The sequence below is a fragment of the Uloborus diversus genome, chromosome 9, assembly GCF_026930045.1.
Source record: "Uloborus diversus isolate 005 chromosome 9, Udiv.v.3.1, whole genome shotgun sequence".
Lineage (NCBI taxonomy): Eukaryota > Metazoa > Arthropoda > Arachnida > Araneae > Uloboridae > Uloborus > Uloborus diversus.
This window is the reverse complement of record NC_072739.1, coordinates 106589466-106603412: the sequence shown is the minus strand read 5'-3', so window position 1 is coordinate 106603412 and position 13947 is coordinate 106589466. Positions and strand designations below refer to the sequence as shown.

General features: G+C 32.4%; 1 protein-coding gene across 1 annotated transcript in view; it reads right to left on the bottom strand.

Annotated features, from left to right (window-relative positions):
- The window catches only part of LOC129230420 (uncharacterized), a 263650-nt gene that overhangs the window by 98911 nt on the left and 150792 nt on the right, over window positions 1-13947 (bottom strand). Inside the window, exons 21-24 of the mRNA XM_054864820.1 lie at window positions 7741-7844; window positions 4835-4896; window positions 3907-4008; window positions 1291-1454 (exon numbers count right to left, since the gene is read on the bottom strand). Of these exons, the coding sequence (XP_054720795.1) occupies window positions 1291-1454; window positions 3907-4008; window positions 4835-4896; window positions 7741-7844 (432 nt within the window). The remainder of the gene's footprint in view (window positions 1-1290; window positions 1455-3906; window positions 4009-4834; window positions 4897-7740; window positions 7845-13947) is intronic.

The window sequence follows — 13947 nt, the reverse complement described above, 5'->3', positions numbered from 1 at the left end:
TCAGATGTCTGAAAGTGCTTTTACTCGATTGTCAGGTCTAAGCTAAAAGAACGCGTGTGCTGAAACTAATCAGCGCAACCATTCCATAGCGAAAATTGAAAACGGAACTTACTCTGTGACAAAACCTAGTATAGTCTGACCACAGAAGACGCGTTATCTGGCAATCGGCCAAGTTAGGAAAATTCCATCTGCATGCAGCAGCAGGGGAGAAGGGAAAATAGTGATGGGATTTTGATGCACGCGCTTTATAATGTCACTAGCGCATTTTCAATTTATTGCAATCCCTAAAATAAAATGAGAGGAAACAAAAAGAGTTTCTACTGAAACAACAAAAAATAAAATAAAATGTTTTCACTTGGTCTGGAAACTTAAAAGCAAAATGGTAAGCTCGAAATTCTGTTGTAAAAAAATAATCAATTTATTTTTGTAGTGAGAATATGCATCGAATATAGTTTGGATTAAAAAAATTATTGGTGTGAACAAACTGTCAGTTTTACAAAACAGCATCTAAATAAATTATTAAGAGGCAAAAGCGCACATATATAATGAACAAACTACCACAACTGTAAACTAATAGATGCGCCCATTTCCGCCTATAAACTGGATATTTGCCTTTCTATCTCATTTGTGGTCAGCATAGATGTATAGGGTGCAGCAAAAAAACTCGTAAAAGTTTGCATCATTGTACAGAACTAAACTAATATCTTTCCAATGATTGTATTTTTTTTTTATTTCTCACTCTCTTTCATTGGAAAATAATTTATAATGTATCTCCTAATTTATGTATTGTTTTTGGCGGTTTCACAATGTCAAGCAAAAGATCTGATATTTTTAAGTTGTTCTAGCTAGTAGAACAAGAGTTTGTTTGTTCAATGTGCCTCGGCAAGTTGTGTCTGACGCACTCTGCAGTTTCAAGGAGCTTGGAAATAACAGTCGACTTAAAGGAACTGTAAAAAATGTACAGTGAACGCTTACGTTAATGGTAAGACCATCAAAAAGCGATTTGGGATTCCATGTGAGGTAGGTACCTTAAAACGGGAATATGTGACCAATCAGGACGGCTTAGTACCAAAGCATAGCTCGTGCAAAAGCGTTACAACTTTCAATAAATTCGGTCTTTCACTGAAGTAAATAAACTCGGGCGGCTCCAAAGATGTTGAAAACGTTTAAAACCGTCAGCAAGTCAGCGCTAGGAGAGATTCCTTTCACTGATGAGCAGCTCATAGATCACAGTAAAAATTCTATTTAAAGTCCTCTTTTTAACATATTATTTTAAAAAAGCATAGTTACTTTCATCAGAATATGTGACCGCTGTTGAAGTCAAGTGGCAAATGGTTTCAATCATAACATCAAAACTTATGTTTTCCAAACTGCTGAAATTTGTAAAGAAATGTTCAACGACTTCCATCAATGTTTCTGCATTTCTTTCACTAGGATAAGAAACTATAAGATCCCTGCAAAAAATAAAGTTTTACACTTATGTGATAAAATCAAGAAATTCAAATATACTTCAGCTGACAACAATAAAGGGGTACTAGAAATTAATAAAAGATTTTTTTGAAACAATCCATTGTTGAAATATTCTACAAAACTTCTTTTTCTTAATTTTTAAATCACTCCTCCCTCTGATTTCAAAGATATTTAAAAATATTTTTTCTTTCTCAACATTAAAAAATGTTATTGAGCGTCCATGTTAACCAAGTTAATGAGGTCTCATTTAGATGACTCATCCCAAAACTCAGAGTTAACACATTTGAGAAAAAAGAGAGAGGTTTTGTATCTCTAAAACACTTTACCACACAGATTTTTTTTTTTGTTTTGTTTTTATTTTACACTCATTTTTTTCTGCTTGTGCACAAAGTTAATATATATATTTTTTGCTACTTACTCATGGATTTTACTTCATAAGGAACATAATCAACAACAATAGATACACAGGGTTCATACTCTATTTGGATGAAAAAATTCCATGACTTTTCCAAGACTTTTTCATGACTTCAATGAAAATTTTCATGACCTCGTTACACGAAGAGAATAGCACTATTTATTTATTAATTAATATAAAACTTGGTAATATTTGGAAATGAGCATTAGCAAAACGTCTACATGAATGCCACAGCCTCATTGAAGCACTAACTCGTAATGGAAAAAATATAAGTGCACATTTATAAAACTAAAGTATTCTTATTTATCTTCATCATATAAATTTCCCAAAATAACAAATAAACATCGCACTTCAACATAAAAACGCAAATATTCACAAGCTGGTAAAATGATGAGAATATTTTCTAATCAAGTCATTATAAAAGTTTAACGCCAGGCGCTAAATGGCAATAATTTTAAAGTTGGTAACCCAACCTGAAGCGATCATATTTTTTCCCCTCCCTTACAATCCCTTTGCAATTCTAAGTTCATTTCGCTGATATATATGATATTATTTTTTTATTGTTTATTAAATCATGAGCAGGGACAACACCGCTGCTAATTAGCTGTGATAAAACAAACAAACAAAATTATTTAAATTCAAACTTATTTTCAGCTGTTAATTTCTTTCCAAGAAACAAACAACAAGCATTATAAAGTCAGACCAAACAACGTAAGTAGAAGCACAAATTTGTAATTTACAAATTTGTGCTTCTACTTACGTTGTTTGGTCTGACTTTACTATTCAGCACAAAGGTATTTATTTATCTTAACAAGCATTATACTTATTTGGAAGTAGTAATTATTTATCGCTTGCAGGAGCATCACAAGAGTGCAATTTTTTTCTTTGCAAAATTAGCAGATTTTGTATTAGCTGATCCCTGTAAATTGACTTTAAAAAAGGTTCCAAAAATTATCTGTTTAATGTGCCTTATTTCTCTCTTAGATTTGCTCTTTCAATAAACAATTTGTGAAAGATCTGTTCTTGTTTATCAGAATTTTGTGAAGGGTCTGTTTTTGTTGATCGGGATTTTGTGAAAGGTCCATTTTGGTTGATTGGGATTTTGTGAAAGGTCCGTTTTGGTTGATTGGGAATTTGTGAAAGGTCCGTTTTGGTTGATCGGATTTTTGTGAAGGGTCTGTTAACAGACCCAAATATCCTCTAGCCAGACCCCTGGTTTTGTTTACAAATTTGCATATTTTCAAATGCTTATAAATTAATAGGTTCAGAAATTCTAGAACTCGTTTAATTCCCGACATTGAACGTAACAGTGGGTCGCATGAATTAGTTTTGCGTGCCGTATGTTGGGCACTACTGTTTTAGAGCATTAGAATTCCTCTTTTTCTGTATTCTATCGCCTGACTTAAGATTTTTATTTTCTAAAACATTCAACAAATTAAGATAAACTCTGATAAATTTAATAATAAAGTCCTTATGAGTGATGGAATCGAACTCACATCCAATTGAATTGCTTTTTTTTTTTGAGTGGGCGTGGCAAAACTAAGAACGTGAACTTTTTCTACTACAGAATATGAAACATAAGAAGTGTTGAAAATAACAGAAAATTCAAAATAAGTGATGTCCAGGCAGTAAAATCACATTGAAAAAAAAGGCAAGCGGCTGCGACAGAAGTGGATGCAATGAGATTTCAAAATTCAGATTTGATTTTTGGATCGTTCAATTTTCCACTTTTAATAACTTTTATGTGCTAGACTGTTAAATCATTCAAGATTTCTAATGCTCCTTTAGCTACTGTTCCTTTCTCTTTGTCCAGGATATTTTTCCATGACTTGAAATAAATTTCCATGACTTTCAATGAAAATTTCAATTTTCCATGACTTTTCCAGGTCTGAAATTCTGTTATTTTTTTCACATGACTTTCCAGGATTTCCATGACCCGTACGAACCCTGGATACAACCTAGTGATACACATTTTTTTGAAATGATAAAATTAAAATGCAAAATAAAACTAAAGAAATTACCTGCACAACATAAGGACACAATTATATTTCTTTTTTTCTAAGCAAATAAAAATCAACATTGATACCATTTTTTCTCTAGGCACTAGAAGAGCATCGCTCAATCTAAAGGATAAAAAATTAAAAGGTTACAAAGGGTATAAAATTTAAAAGAAAAATAATTTTTCAAATGAGTTTTTTTTTACGTTTATTAATTGCACAAGAAAACCGCTCGCCAAGATATGACGGGTAAATATTGCTCCTACATTTGAACAAAGCAATGGCCTATTTTGTGATATTTTGATAGTTGAAATTTTAGCCCTAACTGCAGTGGATTAATTCTAAATTCCAGCAGATAGCGTTGACCACTTTTTCGTTTCTCATTCTCTTAAAATTAGTCTTACTGGTAAAAAACAGTTAAATTACTACATCCAGTTCAGCCTTTTCAAAATAAAGTATTTCTCTTCTTGTCAAACATTGCCAAAATATATTATCAAATTATAATTAACTTACTGAAGTTTTGAAGCTTCAACAATAAAATAATGCCGTCATTCATGCTATAGGGGGAGTTTCATTGTTGGTAACGTCAGAGCGATATTCGATCAATGATTTTGGCTATTATATATACAGTGAAACCTGTGTAAGTTTGCCACTTGCGATGCAGTACTTTAGTGATCAACTTACAAAGAGTTTGCTACAAGGTTCTCATCCAAATTTGGTGCAAATTGGTGGTCAAGGGTGGTCAACTTTACAGGTTTTACTGTATGAGGATTCTGACTTTTATTACATTACCTTATCACATTTTCAGATACTGTTTAAATGCCCTCTACAAATTAACAAAACTAAAAACTGCATTAAGCTAAGTAATGAAAACTAAAAAAGTAAATGGTAATCAAAAGAGAAAAAAATAGGACAGCTGAGATTATTTGATTTAATAGTGACAGTTGCTTACCTACTGATTTTAACAACAGCAGTAGAAAATAAGTCAGATCTTTCATCATTCACTTTGGCCTCCTTGATTTTAGAAAGAAACAATGATTAACAATTAATTATTATTAACAAAAACAAGATATTATTCAAAAAAATGAGAAAAACATCCTAGCTCTAAATCACTTATAAGCATAAAATATTTTAATTGAATATATAACAAGAAGTTCCGTCTAGAACTAAATGTTTACTTTTCCGTATACCAACATTAATTTTCTAGCACAATGTTAATAATTCTTAATTTACCTAAGGTTAAATTATGTCAAACATGACTTTTTAACATTTAAAGCCGACTTTTAAAAACAAAATATGTCTGTCTAATGTCAAAAAAAAAAAAAAAAAAAAAAAAAAAAACACTATTTGATGAAATAGAATTTATACCAGAAATTCATTTTTCAAATTGCTAGGCTTTATTCTTAACAAAATTTCAACCATTAATAACTCATCTATTAGGACCACCTTAATTTTAACTGTTTTGTCCAATGTTTCAGCGTACAGTTTCACAAAAGGCAAATTAAAAAACAAAATTATTCAAAAAAAAATGTTCTCCCAACCTACTATTTTGGACCTGAATAGGTAATAAACAAATGACATAGAAGCAGCTTCTAAAACAACATACAGGCAGCTTCTTTGAGTATTTTTTTAAAGCTGTTTTCAAAGAAAAAAATGAGGGGGGATTAAAAATCAAAACACCACAACAAATATTTTTTCCTCCCAAAGCAGTATTGTTTATAACTCTTTTAGGCAAAAAATAAAGCGCCTTAGATTTTTTTATTCCTGTTACCAAAAATTCAAAACATAAATAAATAGAATTTCAGAAAAAAAAACTTTTTGTTTTTGATACCAAAAAACAAACAAATAAATAAATAAAACAACAGAAAGAAAAAAAAATCAATTCAAAGTAAAAACATTTGCTCTTTGAATTCACTTCATTTTGATTCAATCAATATACCTCTGTCTTGTGTCTATATAAAGTCAATGAGAAATCATATTTTCATTTTTATTAATAATTTTTTTCTTACGTGTTGAAATCAAAAACTAAGTATACTAGCTGACCCGTACGAAGCATCCTCAGTCAACAGCAGTAATTCTAAAATCTGATTTTTCTATGTGGAAATTTCTCGAAAAGCAGCCAAAATTTGGATTGTTTACTTTTTACCAAAGGCGAGGAGAAAAAAAAAACTTTAAAATGATGCTTTACTTTCACTTTTGTAGTTTTATGAAGGAATGTTATTTATGATACTATGATTCACTAGTGCCAACTCTATGGAGCTTGGTAGTCCCAATAGCTTAATGTTTGTGTGTGTCATTTTTAAGGAGAGGTGAGTGCTTTCACTCGAGGGGTGCTTTACTTGAAGATTCCTTTTTGCTTGACGAGTGTCATTGTGATTTTTGAGGAATTTGTAATCTTTTACGAAATTTTTATGTTAAGGAAAAGATTCTATTTAATATACTAAAAGATGTTCTCGTCCCCCTAGTGAACTTGGTGGACTTTTGCATTATTAGCAGGATGCTTTAACAATTTCAGTTAATGGGCCTCAGTCTCAGGATGCGTGATATAGTAACTAAATAAATCCAAATATATGCCTTGATCTTTTAAAAAATACTTTTTATAAGTCACAATGTGATTTAATAATCAAGAAAAAAAAATTCCTTTTCCGATTTTAATACAATGGCTTAGTTGTGGTCCTGAATCTTAAGAAGAGTTTTTATGAAAATTTGGATCAAAATTTGTACCGAAGAAAATACATTCAAAAGTGATACTGACAATGTGAGTTCAAACACAAGACCACCACATTAATCACATGACACTGTAACCTCCTGTGCTTATAAGACTTCTTTCGAGGGGTGCTATTCATTAAAGCAATGCTTAATAAAAATCAGAATAAATGATTTTTTTCCCCAAAAAGCCACCAAAATGTGAGTTTTTTGTTTAGTTTTTGATGAAAGCGGTGAAAGAAATCTTTACAATGATGTCTTACCAATGGAATTTGACGAATTATTGAAAAAGTTATGGTGCTCCCATAAAAATAATAAAAAAAAACTTTGAGAAATAATATACATGACAGTCACAGAATCTGCAGTTTTCTCAATTTTTTAGAACAAAAACATAATTTTCAATACTGTTGGTTTCCTAGGTAAAATACTTTAAGTTTCATCATAAGCATTAATGTTAAATGGTTAAAAGGGTACCCTTAAAACATTAGAATGAAAAACACATTTTTTGTGCATGTTCTTCATAAAGACCCCCCCCCCCCCCCCTTGTTTGACAGTAGGCGCTAATGTTAAGTTTTCAAAAATTTTCAAAAATTCAACAAAAAAAAGGTTTAAATCAAAAAAGGAAATATATGAATGAGGTGTTTTTCCTGAGACCTTTTGTACAATAAAAAAATGTTTGTTTGAATACGACTATTCCCTGTAAAAGTATTAGGGTCAGAAGGACAGTTTCCTCATCTTAAAGCATTACTTTCCATTTTTTAAATTTTTTCAATATGTATTTCATCATTTTGTCAACTTATTTTGATATTAGCATCATTTTTACGATATATTAAGCTTTCTTTCATTGTTTTCATTTAGTTTTACTTTTACTGGAAAGTAGGTTATAATTTCGTAAATCAAATAACAGGTTTATTCTTTATGAAATGTATGTGGAACTGACTTTTCTACAAAACTTTCGAATTTTAAGAACATTAATAAAATAGGTTCAAGATTCTAAAAATATATTGGGAAGAAAATTGTAAATGACTATAGTTTTCAAAACAGCATATTAAGTTGAGAAAATGAATTTAATGATTTTTTTACAAAAAGGACCTGTTAATAACTATTTATAGTGGCTCAATTATCTTAAAATACATTTAAAAAAAAACATACCTCTTTTTGAACAATTTCCAAAGAAGAATGAATGTAAGTTTCCAAGAATCTTTCAACATACAACTTATTGGAGAATTCAGTTAGTGTTAAAAACATTTGAAATTCTCTCTGAAAATAAAAACATAAATGTTTAAACATTGTTTCTACAAAGGTATGAAACATTTACTGAGAAACATGTGCAATATTTTCTACGTATGCAGAATTTAAATATTTTCAATGCTTCTTATAACTTGGGGATAGTGCCAGAGGACTGGAAACTGTCTAACATAATGCTACTCTTCAAGAAAGGGTTTAAAGGTAGTGCAGGATACTAGACCTCTGAGTCTGACTTTAGAAATTAGTAAAATTTTTGAAATGTCGATCAAAATCAGGATTATGAATATGGAGTATGTTAAGCAATAAATAAATACCTTTGTGCCGAGGAATAACAGGAAACGTTGTTTAGCACAAATGTATGTCTGAAATCTGTGTATTTGTGCTAAACAACAATGGATATTTCCTGTTATGGAGTATGTTGTTCAGTTTTGGTCTCCTTATCTCAAGAAAAATATTTCTTTATTAAAAAGAGTTTGGAGAAGGGCTACTAGGCAAGTGAGGGGACTTTCAGATTCAGACTATTATACCAGAAACCTGGAGCAAAGAAGAGTCAGAGAGAATGCAATTCAGTTGTTTAAATTTATCAAAATGAAATATGTTAATGGGTTAACTTTTTGCACAAAAAGTAGGACAAGGGGCTACCTTTAAGCTATTCAAATCTCAGGCTAAACTGGAAATTACTTGGAACAGCTTACCGGAAGAGGTGGTAATGAGCAAGGGGGTTGACAGATTTAAGAGAGCCATTATTCTTCAATTGGGATTGATAAATTGACTAGGACTAGCATAGGTGGGCCCTGAGCTTGTTGCTAGTCCTCACATTTGTATTTGTATAAATAAAAAACGACCAATATAAATTGAAGACATATACGCATATATGTAACATTCATTTCCATTTTAAACATGTTTTATATTACTACTAGCTAACGGCTTTGCATGATCTACCTTGAAAATATGTCAAGTGACGCATGTTCAACAATTAGGTTTCAATTAGAGAGAGAAAAACAAAATTACTGTAAAATTTCCCATTAAAATAATCTGATATAATTAAAAACTGAGAGTATCTATGCCAGAGCTACTTCTCCTGAATGCCAGTGAACTGACCATCGAACCAGGTATTGATAGATTCGTAATTTTTCCGTACCTACGTTTAGCTATTTAACATAATCCTCTGTACATAATTAGCGGAGATATCAATTAATAACTACTAATTACAATGCTTAGATTTCAACATAAAATCCCTATTTTTAAAAGGCTTTCCTCCATTCAAATTATTATTCAGTGCTTCATCTTAACTTTGCGGGTCAATGTTGAACAATGCTTTTACTAATATTTATAGCGTGAAGAAAATCATTGAGAAAAAAGATCTGTTGCCATTTTTTTTTCATGAATAGGGATAAATAAAATTCTGGTTTTTGTTTTGAGGCTCTTCCTGTAATCGCAGGATTTAAAAATTCTCCCTTTTGGTTAATTTTTCGTATCTGTCGGGAAATTTTAGATTATTTTTGTTCAAGTGTGATTGTCGATTATGTGCAGGCTTGCCAGACGTCCCGGTTTTCAGACAAAACCCCAGTGTTCCGGCCAGTTTAATTCGCGTCCCGGAAAAAGATAAATTTGATTACAAATGACCAAAAAGGTCCAAAAGTAATTAACTGTGAAGGATTATTTAGGATAATTACTTTATCGGTTGTAAAATTGACTTGAAAAATTAGTACCCGATTAGTTTGTGAGGACTTTTGCAAGATTAAAACCAAAAAAAAAAAGACTCGAAAACGTCCTACAAAATGAAAAAGGCGGTAACTTACTGAAAATACCATGCCTTGCCTTCAATCTTGGAGTTGAACCGAATCATTGCTTTGGTGACTCGTCTGGTCAGTGCTAATTCTATATTAGCTACCAGTTTGTTTAGCACTCTTGGTTTCCTGAAGAGGTTTTCCACTACTCAGTCATTTCCTATGCCGGGCTGATGAGTGCTAACAAGCACGGCCAGTTGTAGCTACCAGTTTGTACGGAAGTCCTTGACTGGAATGACTGAGCTAGCGGTGTATTTCATGAATTTCTGCCTTAGCCCTGGCTTCAGGGAGGTAATTTGCTGAAAATACCATGCCTTGTCTTCAATCTTCGAGTTGAACCGAACCATTGCTTCGGTCACTCATCTGGTCGGTGCTAATTCTATATTAGCTGCCAGTCTGTTTGGCACTCTTGGCTTTCTTAAGAGGTTTTCCACCTCCAGCTCAGTCACTTCCTATGCCAGGTTGATGAGTGTTAATAAGCACGAAACTGCAGTCTTCGACTGGAATGACTGAGTAGACAGTGTATTTCATGTGTTTCTGCCTTAGCCCTGGCTATAAAGAGGTAACTTACTGAAAATATCATACCTTGCCTTCAATTTTCGAGTGGAACATGCTAATAGGCACGAAACTGCAGTCCTCGTCTAGAATGACTGAGCTGGTGGTGTATTTCATATGCATAAATATTGTTTAATTTTTTGTTCTTTATTCACAGTGTTTTTCTTAACTAAAATAAATTGTAAATATTTACATCTAAGAAGTGAAATGTTCAAATTTTATCTGCTTACGTCATTTTTTATTACCCTTGTTTTAGGTTCATCATTAGTAACCATTTATTCATATCATGAAGAATAAATTGCCCTATAAAACACTCCAAAAATGAGCCAGGGGCGTGTACTCTTTTTAATACTGGCGACTCTGGGGGGAGGGGGCACTCCTGTGTCCCAGTTGAACACTTCAGAAATCTGGCAAGCCTAATTATGCATCACTTGACATAACTGATTTTCAAGGTAAACCGTGCAAAGCACGGCAGCGCAGCTAGTAATTCTTAAATTTCGTTAACAGCAAATCTTTACGCCCCGAATAAATTAAACTCAACCCTCCATTAATACAACTAACATCCTTGATTGTCTTTTGCAGGCAGTAAAAAAAAAAAAAAAAACGAGCTGATGTGTGTGAATCACATGACTTCCTTTTACTCCAAATTAATGTCATTTTCTCATTATTGACAGTTTTAATATGATTCAATAGTTTACTCTCTAAATATCACCAACAGTGGTCAAATTGAAACCAGATTTAAAGAAAATTTTTTTTTAAAAAATCGCCAAATTTGTTGCCAAGTTGGCTACAAACCGTGGCGACCAAAAGACTGGCGATACATCGCCAAGTGTCCGCCAAATTATAACACCACTTGAGTTTACATCGAAATTAACAATGACATACCTGCCAACATCTACTGGGAAAAAATCCAGTAGATGTTTAAACGATCCAGTGGATGATTACGATGGATTTTTCATTGTCATTTAGGGAAAAACAGGGATTTCTTATTATCATTCTTGTGCAACCAAATGTTCCCTACACCATATACACAATCCGGAGAAATGATAAAAATCCGAGAATCTCCCGGAAAAACCAGTAGAGTTGGCAGGTATGCAATGATTTCCCCCCAAAAAGGGGCAAAAGACTCCCTTTGGAGCATACGAATGTAACCAAAAAGGAAGGTGCACACTTAGACCCCACTAGAAGTCTACGTACCAAATTTCATTTTTCTAGGACATTCCGTTCTTGAGTTATGCGACATACATGCACACATACACACATACATACAGATGTCACAAGAAAATTTGGTTTAATTAACTCGGGGATCGTCAAAATGGATATTTCGGGTGTCTTTACGTTCCTAGGCTCATATCCACGTGTGGTGGGGTTAAAAAAAAAACCTCAACATTCATTTGGGGGTGAGCAAAATGGAAATTAAGGCCGATTTTTGGGTAAAATTTTTTTTGTACTTCCTTTTTTGTAAAAAGAAGTAAAAAAGGATCAAAAGGGGAAAATTTTACCTCAAAGCAAAAGCAAGAATTTTATTTGTTCACAGTCAAGAAAAGATGATGGCAGCAGACCTTTCTTCTAAATCATTGGTTCCCAACCGGTGTTTTGCGAACCCCATGGGGTTCGCGAGAGGTATGAAGGGGGTTCGCGAAAATAATACTGTAAAGGCAGGATTTTAACATGTTTGTTTGATACGAAATTTCAAGCATTTTTTGTTCATCATTTATTCATTTGGCTCTTGCAGAATCAATACTTTTTGGACGCGAATGGAAGCAAACTTGCTGACATATTTTGTAAATTTCAAGAATTAAGTCTGATATTACCAGTAGTGGGTTTTTGTCATTTTCATTGAGCATATGATAGAACTAGCAAAAATACCCGGCGTTGCCTGGATCAGTAATAATTATTAGAAAAAATCGTTACTTGCTTTTGTTTTCTGTTTTAAGTGAAAGAATTTAAAACACATCTTTTTGACGTGATTAAAAATCGAGTTTCTTCCTTACCCATAAAACTAAAATAGCAATAAATATAAAGAACAAAGTAGTATTGATTTAGAAACGAAAGCACTATATTTAAGCATATACAAATTTAAAAAACATGAAATTACTCTTCTCATGTTTAAAAAGATTAATCTGTTGATACTTTTTTTTTTAACATGGAGTCTAAAACCTTTTCTGTATGGCTAATGAAGTACGAAGTGATTAAAAAAAAGTAGCTGCGCTCGTAATCCCCTTATACTCGCTTTAGTTATTTCGGGAAATTTCAATCATTATGGCTCTTGGTGCGATTTTACCGAATTTGCGAAAGTCGTTTCGGGGTACCTTCGATGATGCTCTCCCATTCTTTCCTCACTTTGTAAAACGATATGATTATTAATTTTCGTTACAGAGATATCGTCGCCAGATGATGAGATATTTTTGGTCACCATAAAATGGCGCTAAACAGTTTCATCCGAAATGTTACCAAAATAAGTAATAAAATTTGGTGATTGTTTGAAATTGTGCAAAAAGGAAAACTAATGGAAGTTTTTGTGCTGTTTATGGATTTGCCTAATTTAGTTGCTGGATTATTTAACACAGTAAAAAAAAGTCTTTTGAAAATTCTTTGATTGGCGATATTTTGTTTACATGGTGAAAGCTGAGAAACATTATGACGTAGTCTTCGGCTTCAAAAACAGCAACGTAGAAAAAACTGCCAAATGCATCAGCTACGGAAATCTTTCTGCAAAAATTTTGGCGATCTGCTGGTTGTTTGGATAATGAGTAAGTGTTCAATCAGCATAAATAATAATAAAAACCATTAATTACATTAAAGTTACGTTTAAATGGAAAATCATCAGCCAAATCATGTATTATTTGCCAATCTTGTGCAAAAATCTTACTTCAAGATTTGACTTGAGAAAAGCCTTGAACAATCACGAAAAGCAAAGAAAGTCAACAATACAACAATTGTCGCTATCGACAGGGAGTTGAGATGATACACTAAATACTGTATTGAGTTGAGGAAAGCCTTCGAACATGGATCTAAAAAGCTCATAACTCGTTTTTTATTCTACTTAGAAATTTCGAACAGGTGCCATCTTCAGCAGAAAAATCAGAGCTTTCGATGGTCATATAATGTAAATATGTGCAAGTATTTTTTCATCCCAATATTAGAGAATTTATACAAAAATTGTGTTTTATTGCCCCCCTAGGGGGGTTTTGCCCCCCATAACGGGACGAAAACTACCCTATGTGTTATTCTGATGCATAAGCTATATTATTGTAAAGTTTCATCAAAATCCGTTCAGTAGTTTTTGCGTGAAAGAGTAACAAACATCCATACATCCATCCATACATCCATACAGACAAACTTTCGCATATATAATATTAGTAAGATTGAAGCCATTTTGAAAAGGTTCAACTTTTGAATTATGATTGCATACAAATGCTTTGGTTTTCTCTGTAGTTTTTGATCAGAAAACTTTATTAAATTTGATGGAGTTTTTTTTTTGGAGCATATGCAAACGTCTCAAACATTTATAGCTAATTTTCAATCTTCAATAGCTTCTGCATTTGAGTGTGACGAAGAGCTGCTTCCCTTGCGTGTACCGAAAATGCATAGAAGTGCGTGATACTGTTTTGTTGCTGAAACACAAAAACTTTTGTTTTCATATTACCTAGATTACAATGTACTTCAAACTTTTCAATAAAAAAAGAAGGGAACAGTTAGCAACCCAAAAATATCTCAGGAGGTGTTAAAAAAAATTTACTTATTAAAAAAAAAAAAATCCTGG